The sequence below is a fragment of the Haliaeetus leucocephalus genome, unplaced genomic scaffold (assembly GCF_000737465.1).
Source record: "Haliaeetus leucocephalus isolate CR32 unplaced genomic scaffold, Haliaeetus_leucocephalus-4.0 Scaffold616, whole genome shotgun sequence".
Taxonomy (NCBI): Eukaryota; Metazoa; Chordata; class Aves; order Accipitriformes; family Accipitridae; genus Haliaeetus; species Haliaeetus leucocephalus.
Window position 1 is genome coordinate 4,298,097 of NW_010973052.1, and position 20,999 is coordinate 4,319,095.

The 20,999-nt window shown below is 40.1% G+C and overlaps 1 protein-coding gene across 1 annotated transcript in view; it reads right to left on the reverse strand.

Moving 5' to 3' along the window:
• Window positions 1-20,999, reverse strand: part of FAT3 (FAT atypical cadherin 3) — a 347,829-nt gene that overhangs the window by 74,651 nt on the left and 252,179 nt on the right. Inside the window, exons 7-10 of the mRNA XM_010578241.1 lie at window positions 20,190-20,329; window positions 10,181-10,456; window positions 8,369-8,579; window positions 794-4,867 (exon numbers count right to left, since the gene is read on the reverse strand). Of these exons, the coding sequence (XP_010576543.1) occupies window positions 794-4,867; window positions 8,369-8,579; window positions 10,181-10,456; window positions 20,190-20,329 (4,701 nt within the window). The remainder of the gene's footprint in view (window positions 1-793; window positions 4,868-8,368; window positions 8,580-10,180; window positions 10,457-20,189; window positions 20,330-20,999) is intronic.

Below are 20,999 nucleotides of genomic sequence, written 5' to 3' on the forward strand. Positions count from 1 at the left end.
ACTGCAGCACCCCATCACTCATAACATACACAAAAGGCAGTCTGAATCTAGGGGAAAAGAATGATAATAAATATAGCACAATAGGAAAGAGCAATGTTACCACACTTTGAAAAATATGTTAGTAATGTAATCGAAATTGCCTTATGCTGTATATAACAATGCATGGCAGCTAACCAGTGCTTCTAAGTGGATTACTATTTCCCTGGCCAGAAATCTGTGCTGATAAGGAATGGCATCTCCCCACTCATTCCAATGTAAAATTCATTCCTCCCCCCTCTCCCCCCCATACATAGTGGTATTTCAAAGTGGCTCCTGCATGCACTTTCCTATCTGAAACAGAAAAATGCTATTTCAAAAAATTTTAAATGCTTGGAAATGTAAGGATTTTCTCCTTAAGAATAAAATGTTCTTCTTCCCTTGGATGAAACATTAAGTCATGATGGTTTCCACGCTGACACATCAATTATGATGGGTTGATGGGTCACACTACATTGCACTGCAGCAAATCATGAAGCATTAATCTTGGAAATCGGAGAGAGAATAACCCAGACAGACAGACAGGCAGACAGACAGACACAGACGCACCCGCTCCCTTTCTCTCTTTTCAGCTTTGCTAGCTGCTGCAAACTTTGTCCAAATTAAAAAAAAAAAAAAAATCAGAGAAAGATGCAGTTGTCTGATTCACAGCGATAATTTAGCTGAAACCCTGCTAAACATTCACCTGAAACTGGACACATGCACAGTTCTTCAGTAAAGCTGGTTTTGGGAAAAAAGCATGCAAGTTGTTTCTTACCTGTAATATGGTAGCTAACCTGCCGGTTGACATCAGATGTGTCTTCATCCCAGGTGCTAAGAACAGCCACGACTTCCCCTGGAGGGTCGCTCTCCTTCACTGACCCTCTGTACACCTCATGCTCAAAGACGGGTGCGTTATCATTTATATCTGTCACAGTAACTGAGACCAAGGTGGTTGACGACAAGGATAAAGCTTCCCCCAGATCTGAGGCCACCACTGCAAAGGTGAAAGCAGGATCCTTTTCATGGTCCAGATCCTTCAGTGTGCTGATCCAGCCACTGTTGCTATCAATGGTGAACGCTTCCGTGATCTTCTCCAGCTCCGATTCCACTGCAAGTGTATAAGTGACCTGCCCGTTTGCACTCGAGTCTGCATCAACCGCTTTAACTTGCATAAGTTTTGTTCCTATAGGCATCCCTTCCATTATTATAGCGTCATAGCTAGCCGTTTCAAACATGGGCTTGTTATCATTTACGTCCAACACCTTAACCTCCACATCCACAGTCAACACAATGTCTACTTTGTCGAGCTGAATGGTGGCTGCAACTTTGAAGTGAAAAGCAGGATTTGTTTCATGGTCAAGTCTCTTATCCAGTTTTATGAGCCCCGTGTCTTGCTCTATGATGAAAACCCCATCTTTGTTGTTTTCAGTCAGTTCACCATTAACTGTGCTATACAAAGCGCCCTGATTAGGCAAAACATGCAGAATGTCAATGGTACTACCTATGACGGTGTCTTCTGCTATGGTAAAAGAATACTGGGGTTGAGAAAAGGAAGGCAAAATAGTTTCTGAGGGTAAAACATGGATGTAGACAGGAATGAGGGAATGCTTTACAGGAATGCCACCATCAACTGCTTTGACAAAGAATGACAGAACTGTGTTTTTCAGCTGGTTAAAGCTACCCTTGGTGACCATCCATCCATTGTCTGGATCTATTTCAAGCAGATCAGCTACTGAAACAGAGGCTTCACTATACAGAGAATAGGTAATTCTGGAATTGGCTCCATCATCTGGATCTACCGCTTGTACTTGGGTCACCAAGTAACCTTTCCCAACATCTGCTTTGACACTTGCTCTGTATTCGACCGTCATAAATTGAGGAGCGTTGTCATTCTCATCCACTACTATCACTCTCACAGTGCAAAACGTAGTCCTGCCACCGCCATCAAGGGCTCTCAGAAATATACCAATATCACTTTCCAGCGGGTTCTCCCGGTCTAACCTCTCAGTTGTCAGAATCTGCCCATTGCTATCAATCAAAAATCGGTCCTTGGCAAAGTCATTTATTATGGAGTAGCTTATCTGGCCATATACACCCGAATCCCCATCTGTTGCCTTCACATGGATTACCTTAGTTCCAGGAGCAGCGTTTTCTCTAACCTCTGCAACATAAACGCTCTGCGAAAACACAGGGCTGTAGAGGTTGGCCCCAAGGATCTGTATGTGCACCTGAGCTGTGCTGGTGAACAGCCCGTCTGACACAGAGACATTTAGGCTGTACATGGGCTCCATTCGCTGTTTGCGATGGTTGGAAAGGGTGATAACACCGCTCTTGCTGTCCATAATAAAACTGGTCCGATCATTTCCTGATAGGATGCTGTACTCCAGTCTGTCAAAATCGGAGCTGTCAGCATCAGAGGCTTGGACGCAAGTCACAAAATGACCCCGAGGTGCCAGTTCGCTCACATACGATTCATATATTAACTGGTTAAAAACTGGAGGGTTGTCATTCATATCTGTTATTGAGATACTAACAAGAACCTCACTGCTTAGTGGCGGGAAGCCATTATCGGTTGCTCTGACTTTCAAGCTGCACTGCTGTATGAGTTCATGATCGAGCATCCGGGCTGTCAGAATTAGGCCACTGGTGCTGTCTATATGGAAATAGTCCGTGCTGTTAAAGGTGTCCTGGACTATCTGATACTGCACAATCTTGTTATTGTCAGAGTCAGCATCAATAGCAACAACCTGCAGTACAGGAGTCCCAATCAAAGATGCTTCAGACAAAGTAGCATTGTAAGTCGACTGATCGAAAATGGGAGGATTATCATTAACATCATTAATGATCAAGTCCACAGTGACCTCAGCTCGAGCGCCAGTGAGGGCATCGCTGGCTCGCACCATCAGCTTGAAAAGAGAATTTATTTCGTAGTCCAGTGGGCTGATGACACTCAGAACTCCAGTATCAAAGTCAATATTAAACTGGTTGTAGGGATCTCCATCGACAATGATATAAATGATGCCCTGGCCTTCTGGACTGGTTGCATTTATGCTTAAAATCGGCGTGTGCATTTCCACATCTTCATTCACGGAAGCTGTATAGAAGGGCTTGTCAAATACAGGCATCGCTTTGTTAACAATAGTAATGGGGAGCTCTACTGAAGCAGACAACGATGGGTTACCACCATCTTTTGCAAGAATGACAACCAAATACTCTATATTAGACAAATCAGAATTGAAGGCTTCTTTTAAAGTGACACTACCAGATCCTCTATCGATTTCAAAATGTCCATAGTCTTCTTTCAGAAGATAGGACACCTCACCATTTTCACCCTTATCTTTATCAATAGCCGTCACTCGATATATCAGGGTACCAGGCTCAGCATCGACTTGCACAGCAGCATAGTACGGAAGCCCTACGAACACTGGAGCATTGTCATTTATGTCCTCAATGTAAACCCTCACCACCACTCGAGCAACACGAAGGTGATCTAGTTCACGACTTGCTTCCACCACCAACTCATACAGCTCTTGTTCCTCTCGGTCGAAGGGGATGCCAGCTGTCTGAATGACTCCTGAGGTGGATTTGATTTTAAATTTGTTGCCTGGGTTTAATATACTGTATTTCAAAGGCTCATTGAGGCGGTTACCAACAGCATTCACCACAGCAATCTTTGTGATATTGGTGGTGTTTTCTGAGATAGAAGTGGAATAAAAATTTTGTGTGAAATGGAGCCCACTATCCATGGCTTCTTTTACCATTATTGTCACCATAGCAGTGCTATAAAATTTCCCATCAGATACTCTTACTATTAGCATATAATGGTCTTTGGAGAGGCTATTGTTTTTAATGGTGAGTACCCCTGTGCTTGAATCAATTAAAAAATGGTCCATATTGCCTTCAATTAGACTATAAGTTAGTTCAGGAGGGATCTCTGAATCTGGGTCTGTAGCCTTGACTTTGAGAACTTCAACACCAACATATGTGGGCAGGAGCAAAACCGTCTCAAATACTGCCTGGCTGAAGACCGGTGGGTTGTCATTGACATCAGTTACCTCAATGGTCACTTCAACTGGGCTCTCTGCTGTAAGCTGGGGATTCCCACTGTCTCTAACATGCACGTGGAAGTGGAAGTGGGCTATTGTTTCATGATCTAAATTTGCAATTGTTCTGATTGCACCTGTGCTGGAATCTACTGTGAAATATTTTTTTGCAGTAGATTCAACAATCTGGTAGACAAGCAAAGCATTCTGGTTGCTGTCAGCATCAGTGGCACGTATCACGAGGGGACTGTTATTTGCACTCCGGACTATGCTATTTACAGGAGCAGCTTCACTTATGCTGCCCGAGTACTGAGAGAAGAGAAAAACTGGTGGGTTATCATTTTCATCAACAATCTGAATGTTCACAGTGGCATTTGATGCCATGCCTGCCATATTTGTTGCCTGTACGATGAGCTGATAGAAGGAAGCGCGTTCATAATCAAGGGCCTTTTGACTGGTGATCACTCCAGAATATGGGTTTATAGTGAAGACTCCATCCACATTCCCATCTTTAACCTCATAAACTAACGTGGACTGACTGATTGCAGAGAGAGAGATGACAGAAGTACCAATATCTACGTTTTCATTAACCTCCGCTTGGTATTCTTTGAGAGTGAACTTGGGGTGGGAGTTGTCTGCCATCGTCACAGATATCCGCACAATCGCTGTTGCAGACAGTGGTGGAGAACCTTGATCGGTCACTTTGACTGACAAAACAAACTGTCCCATTGTGGTTAAGTCTGGCTCCTTCAGTAATGTAATGATTCCTAAAACTGGTTCAATCTTGAATGTGTTTCCTGTATTTCCTAAAACACAAATATTGAAAGCAAATTAGAAATGAAATAAAACACACTTAATAATAATTTAAACCAGCAGCAACTAGCTGCAATTTTTTAAAGGCAGTTATTGCAAAAAAAACCCCGCCAACATAAAAGAATTCTAAAGGCCCTCCCAGTCTTCCATTCTGAAAATCAGGTATCTGAACAGATGGTATAGATTTCAGATGGTATATATTTCAGAAATGCAGGTGCTGCTATCTGTATCCTGATTCTGAGTATCAGCATCTGAGCAAGTGCTGCATGTACATTATTCCTACTGAAGTAGGAAAAAGCATCCCTAAATTATGGGAATTAGTCAAATACATGTACACCTAAGGCAAAGAAACTAGATCAGAGGCTAACAAGCCAATTACATGACAAATGGATAACAACCCAGGCTCTTAATTGAAGGGGATATTAAGCAACCGTAGAGAAGATTACAGTAGTTCGAGACTCAAATAAGTGAATTTAAGAAGGTTAGAGTGGCATTTAGAAAAATAAAACAGAACAAATAGCATAGAAAAGAGATTCAAGTATCTTGTGGCACAAAGGTTTATCATATGATCTCTGAGGAGGATGAATCTAGATGAATGAGATTTAGCCGAAAATGTCATGAAATGTCTGTTATAACATGAAAGCAGGGATATCACTGACTGCATAAAAGTGAAAACAGTGAGTTTGGATCAAGGACCTTCTTTGGGGTCTTTTTTTCTTCTTCATCTTTTTGCCAACCTCTTCTTTAGCAAGACAGATTCAAAACTTTTGATATGTAACCTTACCCTACAATTAGAGATCACCTTCATTAGGCAATCCGTATTTTGCTGGTTCTTTGAGTGCCCGCTTAAAGAATAAGATGCTGAATGTGTATATGGCATGTATAAGCATACAGACTCTTCTTCTGAATTTGATTCTAAATACAAACAGCATGTACCAAGTTACAGCGATTCCAATCATTATAACACATTTGTGCTATTGTAATTTACCGTTTAAAATACAGAACTGCTTCCAATCTACAGTCAAGCATCCATCCATGACCTGGACAGAAATATGTCTCAGGTAACTGGTGATGAACAAGAGAATTTCTTTTAATGGTGATTGTTACGGGTGCTGTGCACAGAGCAGTAAATGTGAAAATTGTAGCTGGAATACCAAATACATGGAATCCTAAATGAAGTGAGTTAATGTGAACTATTTTTAAGATGTGCTTCACTATCTGTTGTAAATTCTGGGGCTTGGAGGCTAATTTAAGCTACATACTACTGTATGTAGTTCAATACTGGTAGTGGCTTTCTATTTATATCCATCCTTTCAGATCAGTAAAGTTTACTCTACTAGCTAAAACAAAAATTGTGCTATTCACTGAGGAGCTGAGATTCCGCCAGAGCTACAAATTCTCATAAAGATCACAGTATCTGTCACATTTGCAGACATTACAACTGCTGCTGCAGTTTTTTTGTCACTGCTTGCTAACACAAATAATTTTTAGCCACTGACTGCCTCATGTAAGGCCAGATCTGATTCTTATCCTTTAGGAATTTCTTATGAAATTACACAAGAGCTACTTTCTTTACCAATTGCTCTCTTCACGTGTAAGGTGATCTAAGTAATTCCCCTGAATGAAAGGGCTGTGTACGATCTGAATGCTCAGTATCCTCAACTGCAGATTTTATGGATCATAGAAACTACAGCAGCAGAAGTCTCAATTTTGATGCATCTAGGATTGGAACATTTGTGGATAATGAAACTGGGGGAGTGCGTGGCTTACAGTAAATGGAAGTTTGAAGTCTGACACTGCAGGGAGAGCTCATGATGAAAAAGAAACAGGCTGTAATGGAAGAGAGAGCCTCTAGAAAAGAAAAAAACACGCAGACTAAAAAGGACCATCTAATAGCTAAACCATCCTTTCTAATCATCATATTTTTCTGTCTGCATCATGTATGATTCTATTACCAGTGTATGGGAGTCATACTCCTAGTATGTCAGGTTGCTCTTTACATTGTGGTGGCACCTATGGGTGATTGGGTTGGAGCCCATAATAGTAATAAGGTGTCAAGAAAAAGCTGGGAAGAGTCTTGAAAAACATTGCCCCAGGAACCTGATCTGGTCTGCTTAGAGATCATTCTATAAGGAACGATGTTGTCCTGCCTGGGCACGTGTAAAATTTCCCCTGATCTAAGTTAAAGGTCACTGGAGAACACTGAGAAATAACTGGTAAGGCCAAATGCAGTGCATAAAGGAAGTATTTGTTCTGTAGTGCTAAGATCTTTGTAGGTTCACAAGGGTCTACGTTCAACACTTTTAGCTGCAAAAGACTTCATCTGGTTTGCTTAAGAGCACACAGGGTAATGACAGAAGTTCCTTGGGTCTTCTCTAAGATTCAGGTTATATCAGCTTAATTTAAGGTGTGAGCTTGAACTGTATGAAGTTAAATCAATATGAGATGGTGTAGATATTCTTGTTTCATTAGTTATTTTTTGTCACTTATCCTGTTCCTAATTGATGTAAGCCATCCTAGCTAATGACAAGTCTTTATAATAATATAGGGATAAATAATGATCCTCCAGGATTAGAGCCTAATGCTGGGAAAGGCTTGTGATCTGATTAACATGGGGACAATCTGCAGTGTATGAGACTTCTTTTTAGGGCAATACAGGTTTCAAGTTTTGCTATTATTACAATGGAAAGATTCATATTAGTAAAAAAAAGTAGAAATGAAACATTAAAAAATCCAAAGGTTACAAATTTCTACTTCCTTCTCTCTTTCTCCAGGCACCTCCCTTATATATATGTTAAGGGTTTATCTCAGAGATAATTCTTAACTTCAGATCCATATGAGCCAGAGGAAGTTGTATTCCCTTGTATGTGTGGCAGAGATAATGCGAATTTCTCATGACCAAGCTGTTGCACCAGCAGAGGAATGCTTTTGCTGGTACAGATTATGTGGTCAATGTAAATATCCACAGCTTAACAGCAAAAGCAATTTTAATCTGGTATCACCATGCCCTCCCTTAGTGTCAAGAGACCTTGTGCCATTAAAATGCTACGGCTCTGCTGACAAAAGTTTTTAGCATAGCCCTGGTGTTAGTGTCCATGCTCCTCTGATCCAAATACTGGCAAAGATGCCAGGACATACCAGCTGGTGTGGCATTTGTTTATAGAGGATCCACTGTGTACTAGACTGAAGCCAGCAACCTGAGAACAAACACTGGCTGTAGCTTTCAATAACTTCTGTGATGGTTTTGAACCAATGACTTAGAGGTAAAAGGCTCTGTAGCCATCTAGTGAACATGAATGAGATTCTGTTCTGACAGGTTTTGGCTATAGCAGTTTCAAAATAAAAAACAACCAACAGGAAGGTGTCTCCTTTGCCCAGCCCTACAGGAGAAGGTAGACCAATGAAGTTGACTTGTGTGTCGAGACGGACCACCGTCACAGCACTGCTCTGTGTATGGCAGGAATCATGATGCTCCATTTTCAGCCTGTCCTAACCTGCTTCAATAGAGTAGATAAGCTCTGCGTTTTCCCCTTTGTCTTTGTCCAAAGCCGTGACCTGTAAGACTGCTGATCCAACTGCTGCTGATTCAAACACCAAGGCTTCATACAATGGGCTGGTAAAGTATGGACTATGGTCATTGGAGTCTTCCACATTTATGATGACTCTGGCCAGGTTTCTTCTATAAGGGAATTCTTGATCTCGAACCTAAAGAACAGGTGCATAATACACATCTTAATATCCGTCTAGCAATACTTCATAAATATTACTCATCTGAGTGCTAATAATACTTTCTGTTCTATTTAATACAAAGTAATAAAAAAATCCATTTGTCACAAAAAACAGTCTAAAATACATTCAGACGTGAGATGGTAGAGAGTAAAATAAACAGGAAGAGATTAGGGACTTTTTTTTTCACTTTGAAAAAATGCTTCGCAACTAACTATCATGACATGAATTTTTCAAGTGGTAACCACATGACATCTTAAATTCGGTTTTAGGTTTGCAAGAAATACTTTTTTTCATATGTGCTAAATAGTCATGCCTTTGCCCAGCCATTCCCTGCTTTGCAGAATAGAGGCAAATATACCTTGCTTGTTGCTCCTTCTTTCAAAGACCTATGAACAATTTTACCCACTACGATTAGTTGTGTGTCAATCTAGTGCTTGTATCTGCCAATGGACTTTTTTATCATTATATATGTACATACCTTTTTGAAGATGATGATACCAATAGTAAACAGAGTGGGAATTACCTTAAGAAGTGCCGAGCACTCCCAACAGAGGTATCATTTATCACACCTCTTTCAACCCCATACAAAATACCTCAGCACTGCTACACTGATAATCCTGCCAACACGATCCCCCCAAAGTTTGGTTCTTCTTAAATAGACCAAAAACTCTATTGTATCAGGTGGAGATCAAAACCAAGCACCAGGAAATGACCTCTGTCAGCCATGTCTCTCTGTGATTCAGTTTGTATTTATTTCTTAGCCTGCTCGCCAAAGGACTTGCAGCTTGTTACTCTGTGAGCTGAGACCCCACTCAGCTCCTGCTCGCTGGATCTCACAGCAGCTCTCTGATTCCTAGGGTCCCCCGCTCAAAGATGGCCCTGCACCTAACACGTCATGAGCTGTTCCTTCAAAGACCTCTTCTGCAGAAGTCTTAAGTGGGTAAAGAAAATAGTGGACTGCAATGTTTAAACTAACACAGATTTTTTTTTTAATTAACCTCCAGTCCATAACATACAATCTTCACTTGGAAACAGACAGACTTACGTTCTGTAATTTAGGCACACTGAGCAAAAAATGGTAATTAAGTTTTTTTTCTGCATACCCAAACATTTGGAAATGTAGATGAAAGCTGTTTTGTATATCAACAGTTTATGTACTGAAATAAGTCCGTAAAAGTAAACTATAAAAGAAGCTTGTATTCAGAAAGGCTCTAGCATTCTCTATGGCAAGAAAGCAGTTATCTCCCTGTGAGTAACTTCTCAAATAACTTTCAGCCTCACTTCAGAAACTCTGAAAATTACCTTGAGTGAGAGGACCAGATGCCAAAAGATTAAATAATTTCCTGCTTGCTCTCCCTTGAGACAGCAAATCATACCATATTCCATACAATGAATTCACAATAAGTTTCCCAAAAAGCCCAAATAAAATGTAAAATAAATACACAGCAGGGAAGCCAAGATGAAATTAATAACTACTTACTGCACTAAGAATCCTTTGCTCATGCAAAGACTAAGGCACGTATACACCTGAAGCAGCAGTGATTGTGTCCTGAGCCAAGTGAATATTGCATTCTTACCATGACATTAAGGATGTGCTTATCTTGAGCTTCGTGGTCTAATCTCTCAGCAGTATAGAGCACCCCAGTGCTGGGATCAATTCTGAATTTTCTCACGCTGACTGTATCGATGCTGCTGTGAATAGTGTAGCTCAACTTATGCTTTTCGTCTCTGTCTATAGCTTCAATCTGCAGAATTTCAGTATCAGGGAGGATGTCCTCTGAAATGGTGACATCGTAACTCGGGTGAGAGAATTCTGGGCCATTATCATTGTTATCCAACACTTTGATAAGAACCTACAGTTAATAAAAGAAAAACATCTAAGTTATTGAAGTCTAGTGAGATTACTGAATAGGCATCTAGAGAAATGTAATTTACTTTAGATGGCTGATGATGTTATGCTGCTGTATGGTGGGACTGAGAAACATCATTTAGTATTAAATGCTTACTGTTCAGATCAAAAGAAATAGTAAGGATATGACTTTGAAGGCAAAATGTTCCTAATTATAAGACCTACTCAGAGCCTGACAAAGAAGCCAATATTTTCAGTATCTATAGATTGGAAAATATTCCTACAGTGGTCATAGCAAAGTTTTTGTCATCCCTTGTAACTGCTCTGGTTACAAGAGACTTCTAGAGCTATTATGGGATTTCCTTTCCCCTTCACTATTAATAAGGCTATTAAAGAATTCTTTTCATGTTACTTAAATCTGCTTTTTATATAATCAAGATTTGGCTAAATCCTGTGTTGTTTTCTGCCTGATTTATTGCGTTGGGACATACCAGCAGTGTCAAATCGTGACAGCAGTGGAGAGTTCAAGTTGCTGTTACACCTTAGGCTGTGTTAGGAACGGTGACACTTGACGAGGCGAGAACAGGAGACATGACCTCATGACCATGCAAGCCCACCCCACACAGATCAATACATACCACCAAGGATGGGTAATCTCAGGGCACTGGTCACAGGGAAGGATTATTTTTACGGTTTTGTCCTTGCTCTTCCTTTGCCAGTGATGGTTGTCTTTATTGCCAACTAATTCACTTTCCCCTTGAACACCTATTTGCCTCCCTTCTGTTGCAGTTTATGAACGGCAGAACTTCTGCTAAAAATGTGATTGAACGCTGTGCCATTTGCTTCAAGTCTGTCTTTTAAAACCTCGGTATTGATCCCTAAAGAAACCTGGATGCTGCTGTTGCTGCCTATTACACCCATTTCAATATATCACAGGCTGACCCTGGTAACTAATAAGAATCACTGTGTTCCAAGGTTTGCCTTTCGGAAGTTATGTGACTATGCAATGTTATGCGTGTGTGGCTCCAATGAGGTTTTGTGTTTTTCACCATTGGAGATTTTTCACCATTTTCACTCCCTGGAGAAAATTTGCTTTCCAGACTCTGTATGCTGTAGATTACTTTGGGCAGCATGGCAGCAAAACACTTGACAACCTACATTAATACTGAAAAACAAAATGCAAAGACTGGCCTCTTTTTCAGTACTGGGGAAAAAAAAGTATATCTTTTGCAGACTATGCCTGTGAAAGCACACCTAATTTTACAGCGAGTAAAATGGAACAATCTTTTTATTCAGACTTTGAAATAAGCAATACTCCAATGAACCGCATGGGAAAAGCCATGCACAGGACTCTTCCCTAAGATTAGGAGACTTGACCCATCCTCATGATATTTTCTTTGTAGTTCTGAAAAGTACTTGGCTTTTTTTTAAGCAAATATTTTATTATTTTGCTTGATCAAGCCCTGTTCACTCATACTTTCTTAACAGAAGTAAAATACAGTTATACTTTTACTGCAGTATTGCACAAACAGATGTTGACCTCAGAGAGAAATGAAACTTTAGATTTCCATGATATGCGGAAGGGTTTGCAGAACACATTACCAGAAAGGAACATGAGCAATTGTAAGCAGCAGTCGTAATGAACTAGCCTGGGAACTGTTTAAAAGACAGCTGAAATAAAATGCTCTGTAAGGTAAATGGCATAGGACTTCAACTGCACATTCCATACGATTTAATTTTCACCAGATTATGGTACGCCAGAGTGAAGCAGGGCAAAGCCTATATTAAGTTATGCTTCAGTCTTGGACAGATAGCAATAAAATTGGGGGGAAATACACATTGCTGGGCCCATAATAATGATGAAGAGTTACTTAGCTTTTTATATTTTTGTTGTTGCTATACAATACATCAAGGTGTGTTCCTGACCCGACTGAGGAAAAAAAAAAAGCCAAACCCACACCTGAAAAATGTGTGAAGAAATGAGTTGTAACATATAAAAGAAAGCCCGAGGAAAAAATGAAAGACTTCAACTCTACTCTAATGGGACACAGAGCCAGTGCTGAACCAATTTTCTTAGTGTAAGGAAAAGACGCTGAAGCAGTATGAGTTGGGGATAATCTGATTTCCAGTGTTTAATACTTAAAGGTATCTTCTCAAGCAGTTTTGACACCCTCAGTCCTTGCCAGGTACCACTGTAACATGGCTGGACTATTTTACTGGTGCATCATTAACACAGACAGCACCACAATTAATTTTACTTTTAGTTAGTGGCCAAAAACTTTGTCATGTATCATTTTAGTTAGTCTAACAGAGAAGTAAGAACTTTTCAAATGGATTAGTTTGAGAATACCAAGAATGTTTGATTCTGCTGATGCTAGTACAGCACAGTCTACCTTGGAACAAGTAAGCTGCCATGTGAGGGACGGGCTCCTATCTGTGAATTTGTTTTTAACACTGATGTGTGCAAGCTCAAGCTATTCTGTAAGAAAAAGAAAAAAAAATGTACAGATGCACGCCAATGTGTCTTAAAGGTACTGCTACAGCGGTGACATGCTGTTTTGTTTGTATGGTGTGTGATCACCCCAGTGCTGGGGTTCAATTTCCATTATATCTAATGCATTTTGGGTTCACTGGCAAATTGCGAAAGCAGAGGAGGGCATAAAGGTTTATCCACCACAAAGCTTGCAGCGTGACTGTGCAAGTCACAGCTCTGTGATTTACGCCTTCACTAGACTGCATAAACTAAACAGGGTGGGACTGGATCAGCATCAGAGACCGAGGGTAAGCCATGAGACTATGGAAATTATAGTGTGGATTCACACAGCAGCATTTCTGCCCACTGAAAAAGATAGAAGATAAGGCCGTGACACACAGATATGGACCATGATGGTGCTTGGGGAGTGGGAGGCATGGAGAGGGGAAAAGATAAAAAAATTGAGGTCCTCATTCACTGTGGTCATCAAACTTACAGGGAGCTATGCACCTAAAATTGCTTTGATATTTTTGACAAAAGAACTACTTCTTTTCTTTTTTTCTTTCACTTCATATCTGCTGTAAAACTGATCAAGTGCCTGTTTAAGTGGCAGGCATCTTCCTCCCCAGAGATGACAGTATTTTAATGATTTGTCAAGTGATCCCCATTGAAATACGCATTATTTATTACATACTCTGCATTTCAACAGCCACTTCCATCTGGAGCTGGAAGGTGGTGGGTTAGAGATGTAATGAATAAAGAGGTCATTATTGATTCACAATTTCTTCTATTAAAGCAGTTAAGAGTATTTCTAATTTTTGTCAGCTGTCCCTCAAAATCCCCGAGAGTCAACTGTAATTTTAACATTATGGTCTCTCCTTTACTAGAGGGGGCTGGATTTTCCTTGCAGCAAAAGAAAGTTAGATTATATATGGGAATACTGATCATATAGAGCTCTGTTAAACACACGAACTATGGAAAAGGAGAAAATGGAACACTTTTATGTTCTTAAAAATGTAACTGTCTTGGGAGCTACTTGAAACAAAGTCAGGTAAAATAAAATGGAACTTAAGTGCAATTTTAAATATTAAACCCTCAATTCTTACAACATTTTTTAGGAGCAAGTGACTATTATTATTCCCATCCTTTGCCCAGGAACTCACTGCTTTGAAGCAAGGTTAAATGACTCACCAAAGCCACACAAGAAGTGCAGTGGCAAAGCTGAGGAAGATGTTTTAGGTTTATTTTTGAGCCACCTCCCTTTTATTAGGTCGCCTTAAAATGCCACCCTCCTATGCAGAAGATTTCCTGCTCCAGCAGGATGACTTCTAGTAAGGTGTTACTTAAAAAGAGGGGGCAATCTTTTCCTTTAATAACAGACAAATGCTACACTGACATGAACACCAGGCTCATATAAAACCTGATCCTACAAGCATATGTTAAGTTGAGAAAGCTGAATGCCACCAGATCGTTAATATGAGGAAAGTTACTCAAATTCATTTAACGGCTGCCAAACTTAGGCATAAAATCTTGGTACTACTGGCAAATTTCCCATTGACTTCAAAAGGGCCAGCACTCTGCTCCTTGAAGCCTTAAGCTTTAGCCAGCCTGTAGCATGTCTTTCACCCCAAATCAAGTGTTAGCCTACTGAAGCAACTCAAAGACTAACAGTGCATGTGTAATTTAATACTTTCTTCATATTTATTTCCAAACGGAAGATATGGCAAGAATGAGCTGTGTTGTATAAATATCATTTATTACTGCGTAGGTGCCTGGGGTGTTAAGCTGTGACAATACCCATTGTGCAAAATCAAAGAAGGCTTTAAAAGTTTCCCAACGCATCTCCAAAAGGTGACAAATGGAAATGTTTACTATTTGTTTGCTGCTAAGTAGGGATTCCTCTTTGCTGAGGACTGTGCAAGGTTACCGACTAAACCACTTTTCGTAGACAAACATTAGCTGCAAGTCTTTCTTCCATGCTCATAAAGCAAACAAGCAGCAAAGCAGTCTCTGCCTGGTTATCCTTGAAAGCTCATATCTCTTCCAGCGCATCACAGGCTTCAGAAAGGCAGGCTTGCTTCCTTTTGCTTCCATTGTGCAGAGCCTAATTTATAGTCTGAAAAGCTCCTCACTATAAAAGATTTGCTTCTCCCTGCTCACTTCCTATTTCCCACAGTTAAAGCAAGTTTCAAATAAAGGATTCACGGGCCTCCAAGCTTACAAATTAGGCAAAGTAGCACTCGGAGCATTACCAAAGACTTTGTATTCAAAATGGTAAGTGAAAGGCCTAGAGAAATACAATCAAATCAAAGGAGAACAAAACCTAATGCAGGAAGTCTCTCCAAAGCTGTTTTTAATGTTGCCCATCACAAATACCTTTGGTTTAGGCACAAACGTATTTGAGTGAAAACTGGATAAATGCCAGGAGCTGCTTTAGAGACATTTGAAGCTGGAAGAATCTGCTTGGCTAATTGCTTGGTCTGGGCACAGTGTTGTAGTACAACCTATTAAGTGCCTGAATTGCTTAAACTCAGGTTACGCTTTTGTACGGGTTTTGAAAACCTATTTTGATTTAATATTGCTTTCAATAGTGTTACCACACAGCTTTATTTGCTACTTCCTGACAAGTTCTTCTCTCCTCCAAACCCCAAACTTAACATAAAAATGCAAACAGTTTCCCTACCAACCTCAGTGGCCTGTTATTTATACCTTACTGTGCCCCTTGTGTTATGTTAAAATGTGGGGAAAAGTCTTTGTTTCACAGGCAAGGCAGTGCTGAGATCGCTGAATGGGACAGAAAAAAACCCCAACCAAACCAGGGATGGGTTGGTTCTAGTTCAGAGGAAACGTTCAACTAGGCAAAAGTGAAAAATTGAATGGAAACCTCATGTCTTCTTGTCCATCCAAGAAGAATCCACAGCCCAGAACCTCTTCTGGCAGGCTCTAATGTCTTAGCTACATTTTGGCCATGGTCCTCTAAGAAGAGCTTTTCACCTTTCCGTTAAAAGAACCACCCCCACTTGGGATGATTGATCAGCTCCTCTGTTAAGAAACAATCTTATAAAGAAAAGGTGTTCTTTGAAAGGTGAGGCCAAGTTTGGTACCGTGAAACTTGCAGCTAAAGGTCAATCCTGAGCTGAAGAATAAATAAAAGTCCAGAACCTTCTGCAAGGAAAGACAGAAAGGGGCAACGAGCAGTAACTTCTGTTGTCTGCTCTTCCAGCCTGGTTGGCTCCAACTGAAGGTATTTCAAGCGACCATGTATTGATCTACAAAAACTTTTCAGAGGGAACTGCTTGCTGCTCTCTGAGTATCCGCTCCACTGGGCAACAGTGAGATGGTTTTGCAATAAGTGAAACTGAGGCACTTTTTGCCTCCTAACTTGGAAGCATCAGCCTTCATGGTTTAAAGCATCTTTGTTACAGCAGTTAGGACGATGAGAAATAAGGAGAAGGCAAGAAAATAAGGAAGAAGTAAAACTGTCTTTTTCGTATAATACCACAACTCCAGGAGTCTGTTCTTAAAAAAGATAATTATCCTCTAGTACAACATTCTCAATAAAAGTGAAAATTTACCATCGCTTAGATGATTGTTCCCCACTGTACTGTACTTCTGTGGGTGTTTTAGCAAACTCAACAGTATGCACTACAAAGAAATAAATAAATGCTATTCCTATGTTGTGCTTGGATGCAAAGGATCTGAGCTGTTCAGTAAAAAAAAGGAGGCATTGGGATAAACCTGACTGATGACCAAGAGAACCTCTAATGTTACAGAGTCAAAGTTAGTCAAAATTGTGGCAGGAGTACGCATTTACATGCCATTACGCCGATTTCTTGCTGGGAGAGTCCTCTCTCCGCTCAAGCAAGGGCTCAAGACCTGTCCCGGCTCTCTCCAGCGTGGGATGCAGAAGGCCTGTCCCTCCCCGAGGCCAACAGCTCCCCTGGCAGCTGCAGGAATCGCGTTTCTCAGGGATTTAGAGCCAACGTACGCCTTCAGCCTTTAATAAATCACCGCGTGGCCTTGAGCAATGATGAATTAAGCAAAGGGAAAAAAAATCCAAAAGGTCTCCCTGGCTAAGTCAAGGGACTTAGCCTTCCTAGAAGTTAATCAACATGACAGAAGCCTTATACCCACACTCCAAATATATAAATCAAACGAGTCAACGTTTCTTCGTCTTTTGCCCCCTCCATGCCTCCCCATCATGGCTGTGTTGCCGGGATGGCTGGGGCTCAGCTGGACGGGCCGCACGGTGAGTGGCAGCGGCTCAACAAGTCCCGACGCTTTGGTTCTCACTTCGGAGACTGTATTCCTTTTTGAAACCCTGATCGTGCCCAAACCAAATAGGCTTTCAGGTCCAAAGGAAGTTTGTGACTTTTTTTTAACTATTCCTAATGTTCTTTTCGCCTCTTTTCATAACAGTGAACTGTTAATACAACAGATGTAACTTTTAAATCAAAATTATTTCCTTCCTCTCATGGTACGGTAGTGAACCATGTGCACAGTAAGGCATGAAGGAAGTGAACAGTTTATTGGAGTTTAAGGCGTGCAGGAGCATTGCTGAAGAAACTTCTCCAAGTCCGCGCCAGGGATCATGTTACCGAAGCAAAAATCTTTGGCATTTTTACGCTGTATTTTACCACCTCCAACTGTGTAATAGACAAAAGTCCAGGAAGAGATAAAGGGAAACAGGTGCGGTGGAATAAAAAGCAAGACTGTTCCATTTGGCATGGTGATGATCAGCTGTTTCATAATAAACCGCTGCACTTTGAGGGGGGCTTTATATTACTTTATTGTTATTCGAGGGGATGAATTTATACATTTGCTTTCCACCTGCTTCCTCTTCTACCATATCTTCTTGCAGCTATAGTTAAAAATGCAGGTGGTACTACGTATATGAGACAAAGTACTTACAATGTCATTTTATCAAAACTCAGAACAAGGCCACTGAGAGCCATTAGTAGATACTTTTTTCACTCTTTCTATGACATATTTAACTTAACCTATCAGTTTGGTTTTTTATTATTGTTCTAAAAGGAAATAAAGATATATAAGGTAACCAAAGGCTCCAAAGTACAGTCAAAAATTCAGTATGAAAGTTTTGTAAAAGGGAGAGATAATTAGGCAGGCCATAATACTGGCAGCTTTGAGATAATGATCACTTTTGAAATCTCTGTTGTGAAGACCAAAAGAAACACATTCTCAGATGTTGTCTGGGCCATAGTTAAATACTTCAACAGTTTCCACATGGAGAGAAGGAGGTGGAGGAAAGAAGGGTCCGTACCCACCAATGATTATCTAATGCTGTACTACTGCAATCTTAAATGACTATCTTACATTTTTAAATAGGTCACATCACTGTTACAAAGAATGCTCAGGCTTCTTTTAGAATGCAACAGCTTTACTGAAATATGTTTTTACCATATGTTTTAGTTAAAAATGTAGGGTTTTCACCAAAATAGGTTTTGAGGACTGTCATGGGGTCAATTTATTAAAGCAAAAGCAGCAAAAACAATAAACATAATATCCATGAGAAGAGAAATTCCTTGTATCCAGCATGTTTGAAATTCCCTGTGCTTTTAAATATTTGTTTGGCTGAAATGTTAGCAAGAAAAAAAAATGTCGCGTTAGGGATTCAAGACTACATTTCTGAAATGTGGACTGAGAGTGTTGCCAAGATTAAAAAACAAAGCAAAACAAAAAACTACTCAAGGGCTGAGGAAAATGCTTTATGGAAAGGGAGCATAAAGAGGTCAGTCATTCTCCTTCACTTTTCTATCAGAAGACTGGGAGGTGATTTGACTATTCTGAGTAAGTGCCCTCCTGGGGAGAAAATATTGGTTTTTAAAGAGCTCTTTAATCGAGCAGAGAAAGGCATAACAGGGAATATAGGCCAGATATAATCAAGTTAAAAATAAGGGATGTTTTTAGCAGAAATGTAATTTATTACTGAAAACTAACAGGGTAAATAGCAGATTTCCTACCACCTAATTTACTATCAAATGATGTTTTCTTATCAAGAGTGGATTATCAGGAGAAATTATCAGATAGGGATACTTAGAGATTTGAGGGCTGGTTATAAACAGAAATTCAGATTGAGAAAGCAATCAATGATTTAACAGTCTCTTAGGAAAGTTGGTGTTGTGACTCAGTGAATACAGATTTACATCTGAACCATTTGAGCAAAAAGGCAAGGTAAAACAGAAGCATCTGCGTGTGCATGCATATATGTAAATATAAAAAATGTTAAGGCCTTCCTTCTGCATTATAAAGAAGCAGATAACATCACAAACCTATTTTTTTCATTTTCTCTAGAAACCACATTTAATCTGGGATCTGAGGATGCACACAGGTGTCCTCTACCAGTATGTATTTTTCCCTATGGGTCAAATAATATTCAGGCTATAGGCGCACTTTACACTTGGGCAGTAATTCAGATGTAGGATTTCAGGCCCTAGCTAATCCGGACCCCACAACTGCCCCTCGTATTGAAGGATTTGTTCTTTGGAGTCTCCCTGGTTCCACCTGGACCACAGAGTCTCTGTCACTGTACCATGACCCTGACCATGTTCCAACCCCAGACTGGTTCCCACCAAACAGATACCCAGGCTCTGCGTCAGGGTCTCTCCGACAAGGATGTGTCAGAGCCAGCATTATCCCAGCCCTTCATGTTTATCTGACCTGACTTTTTAATTACTAAAAGGCACTGAGCCTGATAAGCAAGCCTGGTTTTAAGGGGTTCACTGGGGCTGTTCCCCAGAAGACAATGTCATCGCAGGCAGTGACACGAAAGGAGAGATCCTCTGAATTTTAAGTTTCGCCTCTGAACAATTTCTTCTCTCAACAATTGATCCTGTGTCCCACATTTGGGTCTTGGGAGGATGAGAGGTGTAAACTCCATTTAATATAATCAATAGCAATATTCCCCAACAGCACAGAAGCACTATTGTATTTTGGACCATTACAGGGTGGTACAATTGTCAAAATCTAAGCTTCGCCGCCTGTGATAGGGACCTCCTCAGCTGAAGGAAGGCAAATTACTTTCCTGTGAGCACGAATAGGACAAAAGGAGAAATAAGGCTTTGAAACCTTCAACAGCCAATTCTTTACAACCAGATGGAAAGGCTCTGAAAAATATCCCCTCCATTAGTTAACGGTGGTCTCAAAGGATGAGGTTTTATTTGAACGGCAAAATTATTAATTTTTATAGCATATACGTTCCACTAACAAATTAAAAACTTGCCAAGAAAGGAATGTGATATTCTACCTGAGTCGTGGCAATGTTTGTTCCATCGGTGACCTCCACAGTCATATTATATATTGACCTCTGCTCTGCATCCAAGGGCTTTGCAATGACAATAGTGCCCACTCCCTTCTCCGCGTCGAAAGAACTATCGTAATTCCCTCCTAATTGTTGCACAAAAATACAATTAAATTAGCCATCTTTGGAAAATTTCCATTGAAAATGTTCCTAGAAGTGGGCATATCTCTTTACTGGCATCCATCTTAACGGCTTGCCTTAGCATACACAGTACATCTACTGATACTTCTTTGTTCGTAACTCATTTATATTTCAAAGCACAGTTTGTATATTGGAAAGCAGATATCATTAAAATGCACTGCAAGAAAAAAAATCTAGCAGTATATTTAAGTGAACCATAACTGAGTCTATAAAAAGAATCAAATGGCTATAAGCCCATAAGATGTGTGCCCTTGTAGTTTAGATAATGAACAAGCACAATTATCTTTTTGTATAAAAATTATTTTAAGAGGGTTTTATACTGCAAATTTTATTTTCAGGAAATTCTCACTGATGCTCGTGGGTGCAAAGACCGTCAACTGAGTCTTTAAAAATTACAATTATAATCAATTTTAAAAATGCAAATAGAGATTTGTTATGTTAATTTCAAGGACAATGATAATTACTGTCAGCAAAGGTTAAATTCTACTAGTCTTTTAGGAATTATTCAAATAGATCTGACAGGATACACATCCTAAATTCCTTTCCATTAAAAAAACCCTCACAAAGCACTGTTCTGAAACTAATATCCCCTTATCCTGTCACACACTGAACGAT